Here is a 20,661-nt window from a genome sequence, read left to right on the forward strand (position 1 = left end):
CAATCGTATGTACAATTTACAGTAGGGAGCACTTGCACTGCGGCACGGATCAGCCGTGGCGCAGTGCCCTGAGTATCGGAAAACCAGCAAAACATCGGAGGCACATCAGCAAAAAGTGGAAGGGAGACTCACGCCAAGGTGCCAGGTCTAACATGTGTCCCCTCCAGCTGAAATGTGGGGGGAACTACCCTTCCCCAGGGAGTTCCACATCACTAAGGCGGAAAAATCTGGACAGACCGTCAGCGTTGGCGTGATCGGTGCCAAGGCGGTGTTCCACCGTAAAGTCCATACTCTGTAGAGAAATGGACCACCTCAACAGTTTCGGGTTCTCACCCCTCATTTGCATCAACCATCTGAGGGGCCTGTGGTCCGTCTGAACTCGGAAGTGAGACCCAAACAAGTAGGGTCTTAGCTTCTTCAGCGCCCAGACCACAGCAAATGCTTCACGCTCTATTGCACTCCACCTACTTTCCCGTGGAAGTAACCTCCGACTTATGAAGGCTACGGGTTGGTCAAAGCCCTCCTCAGTCATCTGTGAAAGAACAGCCCCTACACCATGCTCTGAAGCATCTGTTTGCACAATGAACTCCTTGGAGAAATCGGGGGCCAGGAGCACGGGCGCCGTGCACATGGCAGTCTTCAGGGTGTCGAAAGCCTTCTGACAGGTGTCAGTCCAAATCACATTCCTGGGCTGCTTTTTCGAAGTCAGCTCTGTCAAGGGGGTCACGATCGTGCCATAGCCCTTGACAAACCTCCTGTAATACCCAGTGAGCCCCAGGAAGGCTCTCACTGCAGTCTGGGTCTTGGGGGGTTCCCAAGCCAGGATGGTTTCGATTTTGGGCTGCAAGGGGGCTACCTTGCCACTCCCAACTTGGTGTCCCAAGTACACCACTGAACCCTGCCCAATCTGGCACTTGCTTGCCTTGATTGTGAGGCCTGCTCTGCGCAGGGCCATCAACACTTCCCAGAGGTGTCGCAGGTGTTCGGGCCAGGTGCCGCTGAACACCGCGATGTCATCCAGGTAGGCGGCACTGAACTCGTCCAGTCCAGCCAACACCTGGTTGACCAATCTCTGAAAGGTGGCAGGGGCATTCTTCATTCCAAATGGCATAACCTGGAACTGGAAATGCCCATCTGGGGTTGAGAATGCCGACCTCTCCTTTGCCCCATCGGTCAAGGCGATCTGCCAGTACCCAGACGTTAAATCAAACGTGCTGAGGAACCGGGCAGCCCCTAGCCGATCAATGAGCTCGTCAGCTCTGGGGATGGGGTGCGCGTCAGTCTTCGTGACTGAATTGAGTCCTCTGTAGTCCACACAGAACCGGAGTTCGGGTGTGGCTCCCGGCGCAGCAGCCTTCGGAACCAAGACCACGGGGCTGGACCAAGGACTGCTGGAAGACTCAACCACCCCGAGAGCAAGCATCTTGGAGACCTCCTCCTTGATGCAGGCCCGTACCCTGTCAGTTACCCGGTAAGCCTTATGCTTCACCGGTAAGCTGTCTCCAGTGTCCACATCATGGACGCACCAATCTGTGACACTCGGAACCAGGGAGAACAGGTCTGGAAACTGCCCCAGCAACTGGCGGCAGTCCTCCTGTTGTTCGGCGGTCAGGGAGGGTGAGAGGTTAACTCCATCCACTGACCCATCCTTCTCACAGGCCACCAAGAGGTCAGGAAGAGGCTCCGACTCCTCCTCCATTCCGTCATCGGTTGCCAACAACATGCCCACTTCGGACCTTCGCAAGTGGGGCTTGAGGCGGTTGACATGTAGGACCCGCAAAGGGTTCCTGGGCGTCTTCATGTCCACCAAGTATGTCACGGGGCTCTTGCGCTCCACAACCTCAAATGGTCCTGTCCACTTATCCTGAAGGGCACAGGGCTCCACTGGGGCCAGGACATACACCTCCTGTCCAGGCTGAAGCTCGACCAGAGTGGCATTCTGATCGTACCACCGCTTCATTTCCTCCTGGCTTGCTTCCAGATTTGCCTCGGCAAGTTGTCTGAAGCGTCTGGTTTGGTTTCTGAAGGCCAGCATGTAACTGTATACATTCTGGGGAGGGTTCCTGGGAGATTGCTCCCAGTCTTCCTTTACCAAACTCAGTGGTCATCTCACGGGGTGACCGTACAGCAGTTCAAAGGGGCTGAACCCTAGGGACTTCTGTGGTACCTCGCGATATGCAAAAAGCAGGCATGGCAAGAGGATGTCCCACTTACGCCTCATCGGACCTTCCAGGCCCATGATCATGCCTTTGAGGGTTCGGTTGAATCTTTCAACCAACCCGTTACCTTGGGGATGGTAGGGTGTGGTGAACTTGTACGTTACGCCACACTCCTGCCAAAGGGACTTCATATATTTCGATATGAAATTGGTCCCCCTGTCGCTCACCACCTCTAGAGGGAATCCTACTCGTGAGAAAATTCCCATCAGTGCACGCCCCACCACGGGAGCCGTCACTGTCCTCAGAGGGATGGCTTCAGGGTACCGGGTGGCATGGTCCACCAAGACCAGGATGAACCTGTTGCCCATGGCTGTCTTGGGGTCCAGAGGCCCAACAATGTCAATACCCACTCGCTGGAATGGCGTACCGACCACAGGGAAGGGTTGGAGGGGAGCCTTGTTCTTCCCTCCCGTCTTCCCACTTGCCTGGCAAGTTGGACAGGTTCTGCAATAAGCATCGGAACTCTTGTGCATTTGGGGCCAGTAAAAGTGGGTGACAAGCCTGTCATAGGTCTTGTCCATCCCCAAATGTCCTGCTAAAGGCACATCATGAGCCAGACCCAGTAGGAAGGCTCTGAACTTCTGGGGTACCACCAGCACACGGGCTGACCCAGGTTCAGCAGCCTTAGGCTCCGAATACAGGAGGTCGTTCTCCCAGTACACGTAATGTGTTTTGGCCTGAACACCATTGGCCTGGTCTGCAGCCTGCTGCCGCATACCCATGAGAGAAGGGCATTCTTTCTGCTCCCTGCAGAATTCCTCCCTGGAGGGTCCTCCTTCTTGCTGCCAATGGGTCAGCTCAGGCAGGTCCCCCAGTTCGGCGATCTGTTCCCCTGTAGGCTCCAGGGCATCCCCCTCAAGGTCTGCCTCCTCCTGGACCGTAGGAACTTCAGGGGCCGGCTTCCCACGCCCCCTGTGCCTTCTCCCTAAGGCCGGTTCCTGGGCCTCTCCTTCAGGCCCCAGGACCTCTCGATCACCCCTACTGGCTGCCATTGACCGGGTGGTCACGCACGCCCAGTCGGGCAGACCCACCATCCGCAGGTGAGTCGTTTTCTCCACCTTTTCCCAAGGGGAGTGCTCCAAGTCGTTCCCTAGCAAACAGTCAACAGGCATGGTTTTTCTCACACAGACCTGCAGAGTACCAGAGACCCCCCCCCCACTCGAAGGGAACTTGAGCCATCGGACACTGACTCTCAGAATTATCAGCGTTGATAACCCTACAGTAGGCATGGGGTACAACCTGCTCTTGAGACACCAGGTGCTGCCTCACTGCAGTCACACTGGCTCCTGTGTCTCTAAGAGCCTCGGCTTCCTTACCATTGATGATCACCACCTGCCCATATTTCTTAGTGTTAGAGGGCAGGTAGTTCGTAGGGATCATCTCGCTGTCTCCTAACAAGACCAGGGTCATGTGAACGGGATCTCCACCCCCCGGGACCATCATTTCTTCTCCCAGGTGAACGCTAGTCACTTGTCGGGGCGGAGCACCAGTGGGTGCGGGTTTTCCAAATAGGCGACACTTGGGGTCACTGGATATGTGCCCAGGCTCGCCACATTTGAAACAATTGAAGGGCCCCTTTGGAACAGGTTTACCTGTCGGGCCCCATTCTGCTTCGGGGGTGGGGGAGGCTGAGAACCCTGCTGCGGATTCCCTTGGGAACTACTTTGGGGGCCTTTTTGGAACCCTTTCTGTTTTCCCCCCTTGTCCCCCCCACTCTTCTGCTGGGGACCCTGCCCACTCTTGGCGGAATCTCCCACGGGACCCTTGTGGACCCTGGTGCTGAGCCAGCGGTCCGCCTCCTCAGCAAGCTTCCTCGGGTTGGACAGCTTGCTATCGATCAGGTGTTGGCGTAACTCAGGAAAACAGTGATCAGACAAGTGCTCCCATGCAATTAAATCAAAGAGACCTTGAAAATCATTAACTTGGTTACCTTTCACCCAACCATCCAGTGCTCTGCAAAAGTAAGTCACATACTCCACATACGTATTCCCAGGCCGCTTAGTACATCCCCTAAACTTCTGTCTATACATTTCAGGGGTAAGCCCGTACCTGTTCAATAAAGCTTTTTTCATGTGGGCATAGGATCTCTGATTCTCAACGGGCAAATCTAGCAAGGTATCTCTCCCTTCGCTAAGGAACCTTCCCCACAACCCCGCTCCCCAATCCTTGTCAGGGACCCGGTGGGAGGACATGGCTACCTCGTATGCCCTAAACCACTGTCCTATGTCATCCCCCTTAAAGAACTCCTTAACTACGTCCTTCAGGATGTGCACTCTTGACTCTACCTGCACTGGCGATGTGCTGCCACCAGAGGGAGGCCGATCCAAGTCTCTCTCCTTGAGACTTATCTCCCTCATTTTTATTTCGTAATCCATCTGGTGCTTTCGCTCTTCCAGCGCCATTCTTTTGGTTTCAAGCTCCAGCTGGATTTTCATTTCTGCCAACTTCCTCTTGTGATTCTGGGTTTCCTTCCTGTCCGCCAGCTCCTCTGGTGACAGGCCTTTACCCAAGCTGTGCTCGCTGTCTTGCCTCTCTAGATCGATCAGATCCCCAAGCGCATGCTGCTCCTCCGTCGTATTCTGTTCGGCGAGGACGTCTTGCTCTTCCGGGGTCTTTCTGGACTCCACCCAGGCTTTCAGGGCCTTGTAGAATTCCGGTTTGTTTTTGCAACCAGCGTGCGGAACCTTGAGTTTCCTACAGAAAAACTTCAGTTCCATCTTCGAGTATTTGTCCAGCTTTGCGGCGTCCCACTCTACCTCCAACACTTCGGAGGTCGTGGACTCTGCTCCATCCAGGCTCTTTGTGCCCGGCATGGCTTCTGCACTCGGAATCTTCTTTCGGCAAAATTCAAAAAGCAAAGTCTGTGGCTAAGTAACTGGACCGTAATCCTTGTGTAGTGGTCAGAAGCTCAGGTATAGATATCGCAAGTGTAAATTCGAAATCCTCACCGCTGCGTCCAATGTAGGAAGGGGAAGGCTCTAGTTGGCGCAGTGTAACACTAGCGACAAGCAGGGACTCTCTCTTCCTCGTCAGGGCTGAGGGTTACCTTCCAGACAACCTCTGCTTACCCTCTAGGTAGTGTGGCTTAAGCAGTCGTAGGCTAATCTTTGGGGGCACATAGGGTTAAACACTTGCAACAGTACACCTTTACAACCAACCCACCACACAACGAGACCAGACTGTATTCTGTAAAAATATATATCTTTATATAGATTTCAAGCAGGCTTGTGAATACAGTCGATATAGTTTACGAAAACGGTTGCAGATTACTTAATTCGGGTTACCACAGTTCTTAGGCAGTTCTCTTGAGGCCCGTAGGCCGGTGTTACTCAAAGTTCTTGGGGAGCCGGCGGCTTCCAGGGGATCTGTCCCACGTCGCGTTGCCTTCCCGGGGTCGCTGATCGTTGCGGCTCTTCAGCCGAGCAGGTCACTGGTCTTCCGGGGTAGCGGTGTTTTGTGGCGGCAGGGTCCTCTCCTCGTCGTCCGCTCCGACCCTGGAGGCGGCGGCTGTGCGGTGGTGACAAGTGGCAGTGCGGTCCCCAAGTGCAGGACGTACCCAGCCAAATGTCGGTGCAGCTGTGGACTCACAGCTGGGCTGTCGGGCAGGCTACCGACTTTGCGGATCCTCGTAGGGCAACTGTCCGTCTTTGCAGGTGAGTGGCTGCTCGTTATGCAGTCACCTCGAGAGCTCGGACCGGACGGGTCCTCCTTTGCTTTGCTCTCGGGCTCCCGGTGCAGTTGCGGTCACGGTGTTCGGGCCAGCGGCGGCTGGTCCTTACTTTGCTCCCGCTGTTGCTGTGGGCCCCGGTCACGGTGGTCAGGTGGATGTCGTTGCCTTGGAGGAGATTCCTCCGTCAGTGCTGCGGCGATGATCAGCACCCGCAGTCGCTTTCTTCCAAGGGGGTAGCGTCCACTGGTCCTGGGACGCTGGTCAGGGGGCAAGTTCAGTTGCAAGCCCTTGGAGATCTCTTTAGCGGAGTTTGGCACAAGTAGAGCAAAAGTCTTTTCGTAGTCTTTTTGTCTTCCTCTCCTTCAGCAGCAAGGCACCAGACACAGGCAAGAGTCAGCACCCTTCCTTGTCTCTCACGGTCCTTCTCGTAGGGCAGAGTCCTTCTGTGGCCCAAACCGGATCTAATTTTCCAGGAGCAGGGCTCCTTCTTTTATAGGCCAATTCTTTTGTTCTCGCAGGCCAGGGGGGCCTTTGCATAGCCACTCTCAGTTCTGGAGTACCCCGGCGGGTGTACTCCGGCTTCTGCTTTCAGTGTGAGGGGCAGGCGCATCAGACGCCCCACAGGAGGTGGAGCCAGCATTGTCCGGACAGGGGTGGCCAGAGTACCTTGTTGATGGGGGCTTCGCCCTTCCTGGGCCAGGTGCCGGCAGAGTCATCCGCCGCTCCCCAGGAGGGTGGAGCCAGCATTGTGGTGGCCGAGCACAGTGACAGTTCGAGTCAAGAGGCACTCCTACCTCCCACTAAGGTGTAATCTGCGCATTCACCACCTGTCATCCCTCCAGCCCTGTCACTCACACATCCCAGACAGACAGATACACATACCAGCAGAGGCGGCTGAAATGGTTAAGCAAGCAAATGCTAACTTTCTAAAAGTAGCATTTGCAAACCCAGGATACTAAAATAAACTTGACTACAAGAAATATCTCATTATCCTGAGTTCAGGCATACTAAACATGACTCACTACCATGCTCCTTGAGCCTGCGGGGATTATAGGGTGTAATAATCCTCGCAGCTCAGTCTGGCCTAATGGAGCAGGTAGCCTTCAGTAGTGAAATACGGTCTTCGTTGTAAGTCACTACTAGGACATGCCACGCACATCAGGGCTTGTCCTACCTTACACCTACAACGCACCCTGCCCGCAGGCCTACCATAGGGGTGACTAATATGTAGTCAAGGGAAGGGTCGGTGCGGGCAAGTGGGGACACTTGCCCAGCTAGCGTGACAGTACGAGACCGCACGCGGGTTCTGCGGTCGCAGTTCCCAGACACATCTTTACGGCTGCTTCGGTGGGTGGCGCAACCAGCGCTGCAGGCCCACCAGCAGTATTGGCATCTACAAGCCCCGGCACTCTCTCGTGCACTTTACTAGGGACTAACAGTAAATCCAATGCACCAATCGTGGATACCAATCGTATGTACAATTTACAGTAGGGAGCACTTGCACTGCGGCACGGATCAGCCGTGGCGCAGTGCCCTGAGTATCGGAAAACCAGCAAAACATCGGAGGCACATCAGCAAAAAGTGGAAGGGAGACTCACGCCAAGGTGCCAGGTCTAACAGAAGTCAATTAAAATAATGGTAGTCAAAGATCATCACAGGGTGTCAGACCACAAGAGTGCCTCTAGCACTAAAGCCCCTGAAGTGCTTGGCCTGTTTTAAACCTAACAGGAGGAATATGGATTTGCTAACTTTGTTTTATCATTTGTGCTAATTTAGAGAAGGTATTTTTCACACCAGTTATAATTCACACTCCTCCATTTTAACTGGCATGCTGCACTACCTGTGGCATGAGCAGTAAGTCTTCTTTGTACTGTGCCTTGTGTATCGCTACTGATAATGTCATTCATTCAAGTCACAATTATAGCCACATTATCAGAGACATTTTCACATTGTGAGCATGGTGAGATTGCTTGGTTTCACATTGCTGTGGGAGTTTCATCCTCCTTTGGTTTTTGATGAGTGGTGCCCTTGTGACTGCTAATAACCAGCCGTGACTGTCTGGGTGGGTCAAATTATAAAGTCACAAGTTGGGTGGGTTGGAAATAGTAGCTCTGAACTTTCATAATGCTCATCTTGCTCCATATTTTTATTAACATTAGACACATTTCTTTTGTGTGATTGCATTTAGAATGATCCAGTATATGTTTTGCTTGAGGATAGCTTACATATCAAAAACAAGCATGTTAAACTGTAACACATGGAAATAATATAAAATAATGCTTCCATTATACATTTAATTTGCCAAGTTGGTATTGTCCCTTGGAATACCAGTTGAGGTTCCATATCCCACATGGCTCTGTTCCTCTATTGATTTTTTTGTTGAGAACTTTGTAATATGTATTTATTTATATTGAGAAAATATTAAAATGCGACAAATATAAAAAACACAAAATGACAACAAGACAGCCTAGTATTGTGGTGTACAGAAGCAGAATAAATAAATGAACCTGTCTAGAGGGAAACAGAAATCTGTGCTTCATTGCTGTAATTTGAACTGTGTTGTTCATGCCACTCTGCACAGCAATCAGGAGGCTCCACTCACCAGGACCTGTGATTGTGCTGTCATTTCAGGTATCCTACGTGAAAGCTATTGACATCTGGATGGCAGTGTGCCTTCTCTTCGTGTTTGCTGCCTTGCTGGAATATGCGGCCGTGAACTTTGTTTCCCGGCAACACAAAGAGTTCCTGAGACTACGAAGAAGACAAAAACGGCAAAATAAGGTAGGGTAGTATATAGATATATAAATCCAATTGCATGGTACAAAAAGGGCAACAATGGTACAACAGTCTTGCATCTCTGTCTTTGGAGAAGTAATTGAACAATGGTGCTCAAGACACTAACAAAACAGTTGCCAGGATGTGTATGTCTGGATCAAAGAAAATATTTGCCCAGACACACATAGAAAAAGAAGACAACGGAGCACTCCTATAGTATATCTTATGTGTCACCGTTTTGGTCCAGGTACAATGAATAAAATGTTTTGAAATATATGTAATAGCAACTTAATTCAAATGATTCATCGAAACCTTCCAAGTGTTGTAATAGAAAAAATCGTTACCTTAATGATGATTGTTACACATAAACTACAGACATTTCACCGCTATGATTACAAGTGTACATCTGAGAATAGCGATCCGTTGAGAGTGTTGCTCTATAGGTGATTCCAGCATGATTTTTACAGAAAAACTACAAGCATATCACCACTATGGTTACAACTGTACATCAAAGAATACCAATGCTTTGAGAGTGTTGAGCCATAGGCGTTTCTGACTGAAACGTGTTGTCCCACATTGGGACTTCTTCAAGGTAATAATCCAAGCGGATCTTCTTTCAAAGGAATTCATGCAAATAGTACACACAGATCAATGAGCCTTCCAAAGGGCCAACATACTCTCAAATCAAAAACCTGCTTATCCAGTTAATGGCTCAAAGATGATTTATTCAATAAACAAATTGAAATTTAGATTCTGTCTGTCCCGTATCAGGGACGCATGACGTTTGGTCCCAAAAGTGTAAGACTGACAACTAGCTGCACATTGCGCTGAAATAAATGACAGAGGATGAAACCCTCTGACCGTTGATAAGTCTCATTGTAATATTATGGTAGCTTGCGTGCCATGTGTTCAGATTCGGTTATCAGGAAATGAGTCTACGCCTGCCGAAGTCTGATGAGAATCTGTCATTAACACTTTTTTTCCACAGAATTTGCCCCTCACAAGCTGATAATCAATACATTATATACAGTAGTTATGTCAGTGGACCGTACTAATTTAGGTAAGCAATGTACATTTTTTTTTCTTTAAAATGAAAATATTTACACTGCTCCATTGAACTTAAAACACTGAGAAAAATATACTTGAAAAGATAGTGTATTTTTTAATTTCAGCCACTTTGTAATAGTGAGCTGATCATCATTAGGATAGCAACATTCCTCACTGATCTGCACAGTCCTTTGAATCAACATACCCTATGGGGAGATTAAGATGCTGTATCTATACCTGGGGAGTTATGACTCTAGGTGATCAGCATAAACTAAAGGAGTGGAATGTGCCACATACAGGGTTCTTATTCATGCAATATTTAAAATGTGGTGCAAGAGCCCATGCATTGGTCAGAATGACCTGCTGCAAAATCCCAGCAACATGATTCTGTGTTTTGGCTAGTCAATGTGTTGAAAGTGGTATTTTAGAAAATACATTTACTGCATTCTGATTTAATTTAATTAGTAATGATCCATGTTCTGTGAGACCTGTAAATCAGTGTTTATGGGTCTCTTTATCTTTATCTAGTGATAGTGACCCCAATAGCTCATGATTTGTACTCTTAACCAAGTACATGAAATTGCTCACATATGCAGAAATTTAATGTAAAGGGGCATATAACTGACCTTTCTGACTGGGCAATTCGCATTAGTGTTGACTGCAAACCAAAAGCAGCATTTGGAGGACTGATTTTTGGCGTGCCATCAAACCCTTTGCCAGTTGTTTAATTTGTATTTACAACAAGGGGTGGTGAGGGACAGAGGGGCATATTATCAAGGGGGTTTATCTCCGCTTTTTTGGCTTTAAAAGCCAAGAAAGCAGAGATAAAATTATCTCCCTATTACCAAGCTGTCGGTAACACCAGTTAGCGACAGCTAGTAGGAGATAGCGACCATCTTGGGCCCCACTTTGCATGTCAGTGATATTTATCACTAATGAGATGCAAAGTGGGCGTGCCAAGATGTTAGAGACTGAAAACAGTCGCTAACATCGCTATCTCCTATTACCAACTTTTGGAGATATTCGCGCTAAGCGGGAATATCTCCAAAAGCTAACACCTGCCCTGAGCAGTTCTTAGCCATGTTATCCAATGGGAGGTGGATAACATGGCTAAGAGCATTTGCTCGATAATGCATGAATATCGCTGACTTTTCAGCGATATTCATGCATTTCGGCCGTTTTTTATCGCATTTGCGATAAACCTTGTTAATAGCAAGGTTTATCTGCGATAAAAATCGCCGATGTGCGGCGATAATTTTTGTCTCTAAACAAGTTAGAGACAAAAATTATCGCTAGTTGTTGGTAATATGCCCCAGAGTCTCTGAATTAAACAGAACACTCTCACCCAGTCAAGAGATCAGGGCTAGATCCAACACCGTTTTTTAGCTCACTGCACCATCCCAGTTTCAGAACCTGGCTGTATGCAAATTAGTCTGTTCCTGTCCCAGTGCATGATGGGAACAGGGCAAACCAAACTACAAAAGCCAATTCTTACACTGGGAAGGAAACAAGAATTGGCTTGGTAGTTTAGTCTGCCCTGTTCCCATGATGCACTGGGCCAGGGACAGACTGATTTGCATATAGCCAGGTTCTGAGCTGGGATGGTGCAGTGAGATAAATAACGGTGATGGATCAAGCCCTGATCTTTGGACTGGGTAAGAGTGGTCTGCTTAATTCAGACACTCTGTTCATCACCACCCCCTTTTCTGAATCATTTTTGGCCACTATAGGTGTGGCAGGGTATACTCAGACATGAGTCCCTTTCTCACTGCACCATCAGGATTCAAGCAAGCCGGGCCGAAGACGGCTGAAATGCCAGAAACCGGTCCCCGGTAGCTTGTCTCCTTTCTGGTGAAGAATTGGCTTGGTAGTTTAGTCTGCCCTGTTCCCATGATGCACTGGGCCAGGGACAGACTGATTTGCATATAGCCAGGTTCTGAGCTGGGATGGTGCAGTGAGATAAATAACGGTGATGGATCAAGCCCTGATCTTTGGACTGGGTAAGAGTGGTCTGCTTAATTCAGACACTCTGTTCATCACCACCCCCTTTTCTGAATAGTTGTTTAATTTGTGGCAGATTACCCTTCCTTTGTAGGTAGTTGACAAGAATTTTGGTCTAGATCACAACCAAAAAGTGTTCCCATACTTGATGTGAGCAAAGTAAAACTAAGGCAAACGGAGAACGTTTCCAAAGCAGCTATTTTGCAAGCAAAAAGGCATCTGTTGGATACAATTGTTTGAAAAACATATTTTTGTCCCGGAAAACTGTTTAAAAGTAATGGCCAAAGAAAGCGGCTAGTTGAACCACACGTTTTAATGGTGGAATTAACTTCAAAACTGTGTAGAAAAAAGTGTCAATAACATTAGAAAGCAATAGAAACTGCAAACACCTAAAACAACTGGTATTTCAATCATTATGCTGCAGTCACAACGTTTGTACCAGTTGCCTGGTCTCTCACTGCTCAAAAACTCTTTCTCTCAATGGTCGAGGGGGTATCTTAACAAATCAGTAACGCACAACATGATCCATTATTCGGAACAAGAACTTCTTGTTTCCCCAGTTCAGAGTGAGCCAAAAATGTCAAAACACAGTTAGATTGCTTGAAAGGTATCTGTTGCCAAGTATCAATTTGTTACTATTTCCTAGCAAAAACGTGTTTCACAAGAACTGCATTCGCTTCATCAGGGCAATCAGTGTATAAATAGCTTTTAAACTATCACTTAGTATTCCTCAAAGGGTCATATAAACCCCTCATATCCGACTTGGGTCACACGAACAGAGTAAATAAATAAAAGTCTAAAAATCGTTTTTGTTCCTAACTGGTAATTTTGTTGAGACTAAGGGCCAGATGTAGGTGGCAAAATAGCGAGCGCTAACGCTGAAACGATCGCTATTTGGCTGAGAGCAAGGTAGGTGAGTTTATACCTACTAGCAAAATAAGAAATCGCAAAATTGTGATTCCTTATTTTGCTCTTGCATTTCAGGAATCGGAAATTGTGATTCCTTAAATGCAATGTAAGTAGCACAAAAGAAAGTGCACTTTAGCCTTAAGGAATCCCTAATTACCACCAACTTCAAGTTGGTGGTAATTAGCGATTTCCTTTAAAAAAGCACTTTTTTGATTTTTTTAAAGTGCCATGTGGCACACATTCATGGCCTTGGGACATGTATGTGCGCCACATGTGCACACATGCACATTTCAGGGGTGCAACAGGGTTTCCTTTTGATACCCTGGCACCCTTGAAATAGCTCCTGCTATTTGTGATTCTTTAATAGCAAATCACAAATAGTGAATTTCTTCCAATTCATTCCTATGGTCCTCCTAGCCCATAGGAATGAATGGGTAGGAATTCCTTATTAGCGAATCTAAATTTGCGATTCGTTATTAAGGTATATTAAGGAATCACTAATATTTTAGCGATTCCTACCTACATTCAATTTTGCGAGCCCTTAATAGCGAATCGGTAAAATTCGCTATTAAGGACTTGCAAATTAGATTTTACCTACATCTGGCCTAATTAATATGTTACGGTGCTACTGTCACTATTGAGAGAAACCATAAAAATTAATCCTCAGCAACTACTCATAAAATGAGTGGGGTGTTATTTGCTGAAAACTCAGATATTCCCAATCCGTTTCAGGTCTCAGAAGTAACTTTAAGACATACCCATGCCGGTCACAGCTTAACACATTTTACTGAATAACCCTGTCCTTCTAGTCTGATTTATGAAGGTCAAAAAAACGTTGTCACTTAAATTTAATTCCATGAACTATTCATGTAGTATCGGGTTAATACCTGATGCACAAAACATGCTCTAATAGGTAATCTTCCATTTCTATGTTCCATAGCTAATGAAAAGGCTGGGGAGGACAGTCATTCATAGAAGCGCATCAAATGAGTAGGATCTATGGTTTTGGACCAATAGGCAAAAGAAGGCTGCACTTTTTGATTTCCAGATCACTACTCTGGATATTGATTAAGGCTCAACCACTATAGTGATCTGCTGAACCTGTCCACTCCATTTAGCACTGTTGGACTTGGCCCATTTTGCCTCAAAATGTTCCGTTTTTCACCCCTCTTTGTTAGGATGTCTCCCCCATGGTAAAGACATATATAGGCCATGTATGGTGTGAGATGCCCTGTTTAATGTGAAAATGTAATGCAATTGTGTGTGCACGTATTAACCCCCATTGTGGAAATGCACCCTGGTGAAATGCTGCATTTAAAATGGATGCCATGGCTATGTGCTGTGCCACCTGACTGCAGTGGGTTAGTGGTCTAGTTGTTTGGTACCAGCCTTCCCAGCATTTGGAGGGAAAGCCTGGCACCCAGAGTGCTCTACTCTTCCCCCTGAGCCAGCCAGTTAAAGACAGTTCCCCAGAGGCTTCTAGAAGCTTCTGGCACTGCCTGGTAGATGGGGTGAGGGGCGTATAAGTAAGAAGGCTGTGCCAACATGTGCTCAGTCAGAGCAGGGACATGAACGTGAGGGGACCTGCTGCCAGGGGAAACCACCACTTGGGCTTGTGTGCTGGACCCTGCAACCAACTAAAACCCCTCTGCTATCACCTGGGCTAGTGGAAGTCCCACTGCTGGAGTACAGGCTGCTGTACAAGAGGAGTGCCACGCTACAGTGGAGGATGGTGGAAGCGTACCGCCCCATCTTGATGAGTACCCACTGACTGCTGACCTGGCCTGGTAGTGGGGCGGGACTGGACCGCGTTACCCTGGGGCCCCTGAGGTTTTCTGTTGGGACTGTCTGCCCACCTGAAGTGCTGAGCCCCCGAAGCGCTGTGCTCCCTACGCGCTCCTTGGTCCAGAACTGCTGCTTCCCAAGCGCTGTGTGTGAGGGGAAGCACTGTGGTCTCCTAAGCGCTAGCCTTTTCAAGCGCTGTGCCTGTTAAGCGCTGTGTGGCTGACCAGGAAGACATACGGTTCAAAGAGAGTGGTGATGGACGGAGCATCTGAACCAATCAAACACTCACACCCAGTCAACAGATCTGGGTTTAATCCATCACCGTTCTTTAGCCCACTCTGCCACCCCAGTTCAGACATGGCCATATGCAAATCAGTCTGACCCTGTGCCTCATAGGAACAGTCCAGTCTGAACTGCAAAGCCATGCCTTCCCTGGACCGGAAACAAGCTTCCTAGGACCGGTTTCTGGCATTACAGCCATCTTCAGCCAGGCTTGCTTGAATCCAGTGGCAAAGTGAGCAAGGGACTCACGTCTGAGCATATCCTGCCAACTTATGGGGAACAAAGCGGTACAAAGAGGGTGGTGTTGGACAGAGCATCTGAACCAATCAAACACTTACACCCAGTCAACAGATCTGGGTTTGATGCATCACCGTTCTTTAGCCCACTCTGCCACCCCAGTTCAGACATGGCCATATGCAAATCAGTCTGACCCTGTGCCTCATGGGAACAGTCCAGTCGAACTGCCAAGCCATGCCTTCCCTGGCCTTGAAACAAGATTCCTAGGACCGGTTTCTGGCATTACAGCCGTCTTCAGCCAGGCATGCTTGAATCCAGTGGCAAAGTGAGCAAGGGACTCACGTCTGAGAATACCCTGCCAACTTATGGCGAACAAAGCGGTACAAAGAGGGTGGTGATGAACTGAGCATCTGAACCAATCAAACACTCACACCCAGTCAACAGATCTGGGTTTAATCCATCACCGTTCTTTAGCCCACTGTGCCACCCCAGTTCAAAAATGGCCATTTGCAAATCAGTCTGACCCTGTGCCTCATGGGAACAGTCCAGCCCGAACTGCCAAGCCATGCCGTACCTGGACCGGAAACAAGGTTCCTAGGACCGGTTTCTGGCATTACAGCCGTCTTCAGCCAGGCTTGCTTGAATCCAGTGGCAAAGTGAGCAAGGGACTCACGTCTGAGCATACCCTGCCAACTTATTGAGAACAAAGCGGTACAAAGAGAGTGGTGATGAACTGAGCATCTGAACCAATCAAACACTCACACCCTGTCAACAGATCTGAGTTTAATCCATCATCGTTATTTAGCCCACTCTGCCACCTCCCCAGTTCAGGCATGGCCATATGCAAATCAGTCTGACCCTGTGCCACATGGGAACAGTCCAGTCCGAACTGCCAAGCCATGCCTTCCCTGGCCTGGAAACAAGCTTTCTAGGACCGGTTTCTGGCATTACAGCCGTCTTCAGCCAGGCTTGCTTGAATCCAGTGGCAAAGTGAGGAAGGGACTCACGTCTGAGCATACCCTACCAACTTATGGCGAACAAAGCGGTACAAAGAGGGTAGTGTTGGACAGAGCATCTGAACCAATCAAACACTTACACCCAGTCAACAGATCTGGGTTTAATCCATCACCGTTCTTTAGCCCACTCTGCCACCCCAGTTCAGACATGGCCATATGCAAATCAGTCTGACCCTGTGCCTCATGGGAACAGTCCAGCCCGAACTGCCAAGCCATGCCGTACCTGGACCGCAAACAAGCTTCCTAGGACCGGTTTCTGGCATTACAGCCGTCTTCAAACAGGCTTGCTTGAATCCAGTGCCAAAGTGAGCAAGGGACTCACGTCTGAGCATACCTTGCCAACTTATGGCGAACAAAGCGGTACAAAGAGGGTGGTGATGGACGGAGCATCTGAACCAATCAAACACTCACACCTAGTCAACAGATCTGGGTTTAATCCATCACTGTTCTTTAGCCCACTGTGCCACCCCAGTTCAGACATGGCCATAGGCAAATCAGTCTGACCCTGTGCCTCATGGAAACAGTCCAGCCCGAACTGCCAAGGCATGCCTTCCCTGGACCGGAAACAAGCTTCCTAGGACCGGTTTCTATCATTACAGCTGTCTTCAGCCAAGCTTGCTTGAATCCAGTGGCAAAGTGAGCAAGGGACTCACGTCTGAGCATACCCTGCCAACTTATGGCAAACAAAGCGGTACAAAGAGGGTGGTGATGAACTGAGCATCTGAACCAATCAAACACTCACACCCAGTCAACAGATCTGGGTTTAATCCATCACCGTCCTTTAGCCCACTCTGCCACCCCAGTTCAGACATGGCCATATGCAAATCAGTCTGACCCTGTGCCTCATGGGAACAGTCCAGTCTGAAATGCCAAGCCATACCTTCCCTGGCCTTGAAACAAGATTGCTAGGACCGGTTTCTGGCATTACAGCCGTCTTCAGCCAGGCTTGCTTGAATCCAGTGGCAAAGTGAGCAAGGGACTTACGTCTGAGCATACCCTGCCAACTTATGGCGAACAAAGCGGAACAAAGATGGTGGTGTTGGACGGAGCATCTGAACCAATCAAACACTCACAACCAGTCAACAGATCTGAGTTTAATCCATCACCGTTCTTTAGCCCACTCTGCCACCCCAGTTCAGACATGGCCATATGCAAATCAGTCTGACCCTGTGCCTCATGGGAACAGTCCAGCCCGAACTGCCAAGCCATGCCGTCCCTGGACAGGAAACAAGCTTCCTAGGACCGGTTTCTGGCATTACAGCCGTCTTCAGCCAGGCCTGCTTGAATCCAGTGGCAAAGTGAGCAAGGGACTCACGTCTGAGCATACCTTGCCAACTTATGGCGAACAAAGCGGTACAAAGAGGGTGGTGATGGGCGGAGCATCTGAACCAATCAAACACTCACACCCAGTCAACAGATCTGGGTTTAATCCATCACCGTCCTTTAGCCCACTCTGCCACCCCAGTTCAGACATGGCCATATGCAAATCAGTCTGACCCTGTGCCTCATGGGAACAGTCCAGTCCGAATTGCCAAGCCATGCCTTCCCTGGCCTGGAAACAAGCTTCCTAGGACCGGTTTCTGGCATTACAGCCGTCTTCAGCCAGGCTTGCTTGAACTGTTGGGGGTCAGATTTATAACATTTGGTGGTTCAGAAGTAGAATAATCTTGGAGCATGGTTGAAAGAACCCTTTAATCACACAAATCTAAAATGTTGTGGTCAAATTATTAGATCTTTTGAACCAGTGGTATATTGTTGCACTTCCTAAATATAAAATATGGTTACAACACTTTGGAGTCCAAATGAATATCTTGGGATGAATATTTGGATTGGTCCTGGTTAAGAATGTACTTTTCATGGCCACATTTACAATATTTTGTTGGGAATTTTACAGTACTTGGAGACACATCTATATTAATTTTGGATCGAAGGGCACACGTTTTGAATAGATTGTGGTCTAAAGTTGTATTTTGGATTCAGAGTGGTAACTTATTTGGAGCATTGGGACCCTATGTAGATTATTTACTAGGGAAACTTTCTTCAATTTGGATGCAGGTTAAAATATTTTCAGTGTAAAATGGGAGAATGTATATAATTGTGGGAACCAGAAATTTTATTTTTATGGACTTGTTGAGGAATTAAAGTTAATATACATTACAGTTGAATCACACATACATTTCTCCATGTTTAAGATAATGAGAGAACACCTTTTTACATCACTTTATGAAATCTATCAGCGTCCCTGTGGAAGAGGTGAGGGACTGGTCAGGGTAGGATAGAGGAAGTAGACCATGTGTGTGTGAAGAAAATTAAGAATGTACATGCTATCTTCCTGGTCCCAAATCACCCCTGAATAGAGGTGCAACATCATGTCTGGTGATCAGGGAGCATGTGACATAGTGTCAATTATGAGTCTTGCATGTTTAGGTATGATTTGTCTCAGCAACGGCTTCCTGTCTCAAATATGGAATGGCCTCTAAAATGTTTACCTGTGTGAACAGGTTTCTTTTCGGATGCTACAGAGAAGCATTTATCTTTGATGAAATCAGCTAATTTGGAACGAAAATACAGTTGTTTTCACTGGGTAGAATTGCCATAGTTGTAAAAGTATTATTTCAACATTCAGGGACAAGTTTGTCGGTTCTCACCCACACTAGCACCCACATGCATCAATATCGGCATTTGCGAATTCTTATTTGCGAAAAATAGCGAATCGCAAATAAGAATTTGCAAAAGCCTATGCATCATTTTTCTCGCAAATTTTATGCGATTCGGTAAAAATCGCAATTTTTACCGATTCGCATGAAATTTGCAATTTTTCAATTGCGAATTTGCAATTCCCATTCATTCCTATGGGCTAAAAGGTCCATAGGAATCAAAGGGAATTGCGAATTCGCAATTGAGAAATCGCAATTCATTAATGCATTTCAAGGGTGGAGAGGGGGGTCCAATGACCCCCCCCTGCACCCATAAAATGTACTTTTCAGTACAAGTTACATACACACATGTCCTTAGGACATGTGTGTCTGTAATTGAACAGTTTAAAAAAAGCAATTTTAAGCATATTTAAACCATTTCGCAAATTACCACGAGGTTCAACCTCATTGTAATTTGCACTTCCAGTTTCAAATATCGCAATTTTTAAATAAATGATGCATTGCTTTTAGGAATCGCAAATTTGCAATTCCTTAAAAGCAATCGCTTTTTTGGAATTCGGTAAAAATACCGAATTACTCAAAAATGCTTGCTGCATCCCAAAAACATATTTAGGAAGTGCAAACAGCCGAATTTACCGATTCGCACCGTTTGCACTTCCTAAACACATTGATGCATGTGGCCGATAGAATCAACTCTCTCTTTCTAATCTAGTGCCACGCTCAGCAATTCAATCCCTTTATGTTCAACATCCCTCTTCGTACCCCTGTTTGAAAGTCAGTATGTTTTCTGAACTATAACCTGGTAATGAGACTCCACAGGAAGATTCTTTGAGCCATCATATTCTGCTCCTACCTCAATAACCCTTGATGCAAGTGGTTAAGGGTCTGATACAAGGCTGTGCCAATGGATCCCGAAATACAATCCAGGAGTGATAACTACTTCCCTGGTCAGCCCTAACGTCTGTGATGTAAGTTTAGTTTATATGCGCATATGACTATGTTTACTGGTGTAAAAGGTTTTTTGAAATTTACTAAAGCTGATTTAACAGCAACAAAAAAATGTATCCAAGGTGGGAAGGAGGCTGAATGGGGTTTCCATGTCTGGAATGTCGTGAAAGATTGTGCACTCTCAAACCTAACTTGTCTGTGGGCATTCACAAAGTTCTGCTCAACCCATTCCTACCTTAACTTGCCTGGGTCAGAGGCAGGGTCGGATTGGTAAGCGGGCACTCGGGCAATGGCCGAGGGGCCGGTGTCCAGGTTCCAGCTGTGGGAGGCTTTTTGGGCAGCCTGGGGGCCAATGTGGGTTGTTTCTGTGTTAGGATTCCACCAGCAGCCAAGGGTGCCCGAGTCCCCTTTCAGGAGGCAGATGGGAGTCCATCACCTATATTTTATTAACGGGCAGAGGTGTCACTCCCTTTCTCTCCTGGGCAAGTCCATTAATGTATGCATATTGAGCGGTGGAAGGTGACCTGAGCAGATGTGGCCTCACTTGTTTTCAGGTGCGCTTCACCAGTGTGAACTAATCCATGCATTTTTTTGGTGTTTTTAACCCCCCCCCCCCCCTCCCTCTTTTTTGAAATAACATTTCGCCAAAGCATTGTTTTTGCTGAAAGGCAATATGCAAATGTGGCCCACTTTCTTTTAGCATGCCCAGGCCGATTTTTAATCCTTATCCAACCCTGGTCAGAGGCCTGCTCCTGCCAATTGCAGGAACACTCAAGATTGGTGAGGTTTCAGGGGAAGAGATTACTCTTTAGGGAAAAATATTTTTCCTTTGGATAAAAAATGCCTCTGCATTGTTGCAAAAGCAATTTGACAAATGGTTTGCAGGAGAGTGGCAAGAAACGTTTGCACGCACTTTGATATTCAGCAATACAATGGCCAATTCATATACGTTTCTCCAGAGACCCTGGTCACACTTTGTGAAGCCCTTCACAACGGGCCAATCCCTTTCACTGCAACTTGATGACTATTCACATAGGTGAGACCACAATTTCCTAATAAAAAATGAGTTCTGATTTATAAGAAAAACATCCCACCCATCCTATTCTGCATACAGT

At 47.6% G+C, this 20,661-nt stretch overlaps 1 protein-coding gene across 1 annotated transcript in view; it reads left to right on the top strand.

The window, feature by feature from the left end:
- The window catches only part of GLRA2 (glycine receptor alpha 2), a 1,032,607-nt gene that overhangs the window by 888,149 nt on the left and 123,797 nt on the right, over positions 1-20,661 (top strand). Inside the window, exon 8 of the mRNA XM_086934355.1 lies at positions 8,521-8,670. Within this exon, the coding sequence (XP_086790481.1) occupies positions 8,521-8,670 (150 nt within the window). The remainder of the gene's footprint in view (positions 1-8,520; positions 8,671-20,661) is intronic.

The sequence above is a fragment of the Lissotriton vulgaris genome, chromosome 8, assembly GCF_964263255.1.
Source record: "Lissotriton vulgaris chromosome 8, aLisVul1.2, whole genome shotgun sequence".
Lineage (NCBI taxonomy): Eukaryota > Metazoa > Chordata > Amphibia > Caudata > Salamandridae > Lissotriton > Lissotriton vulgaris.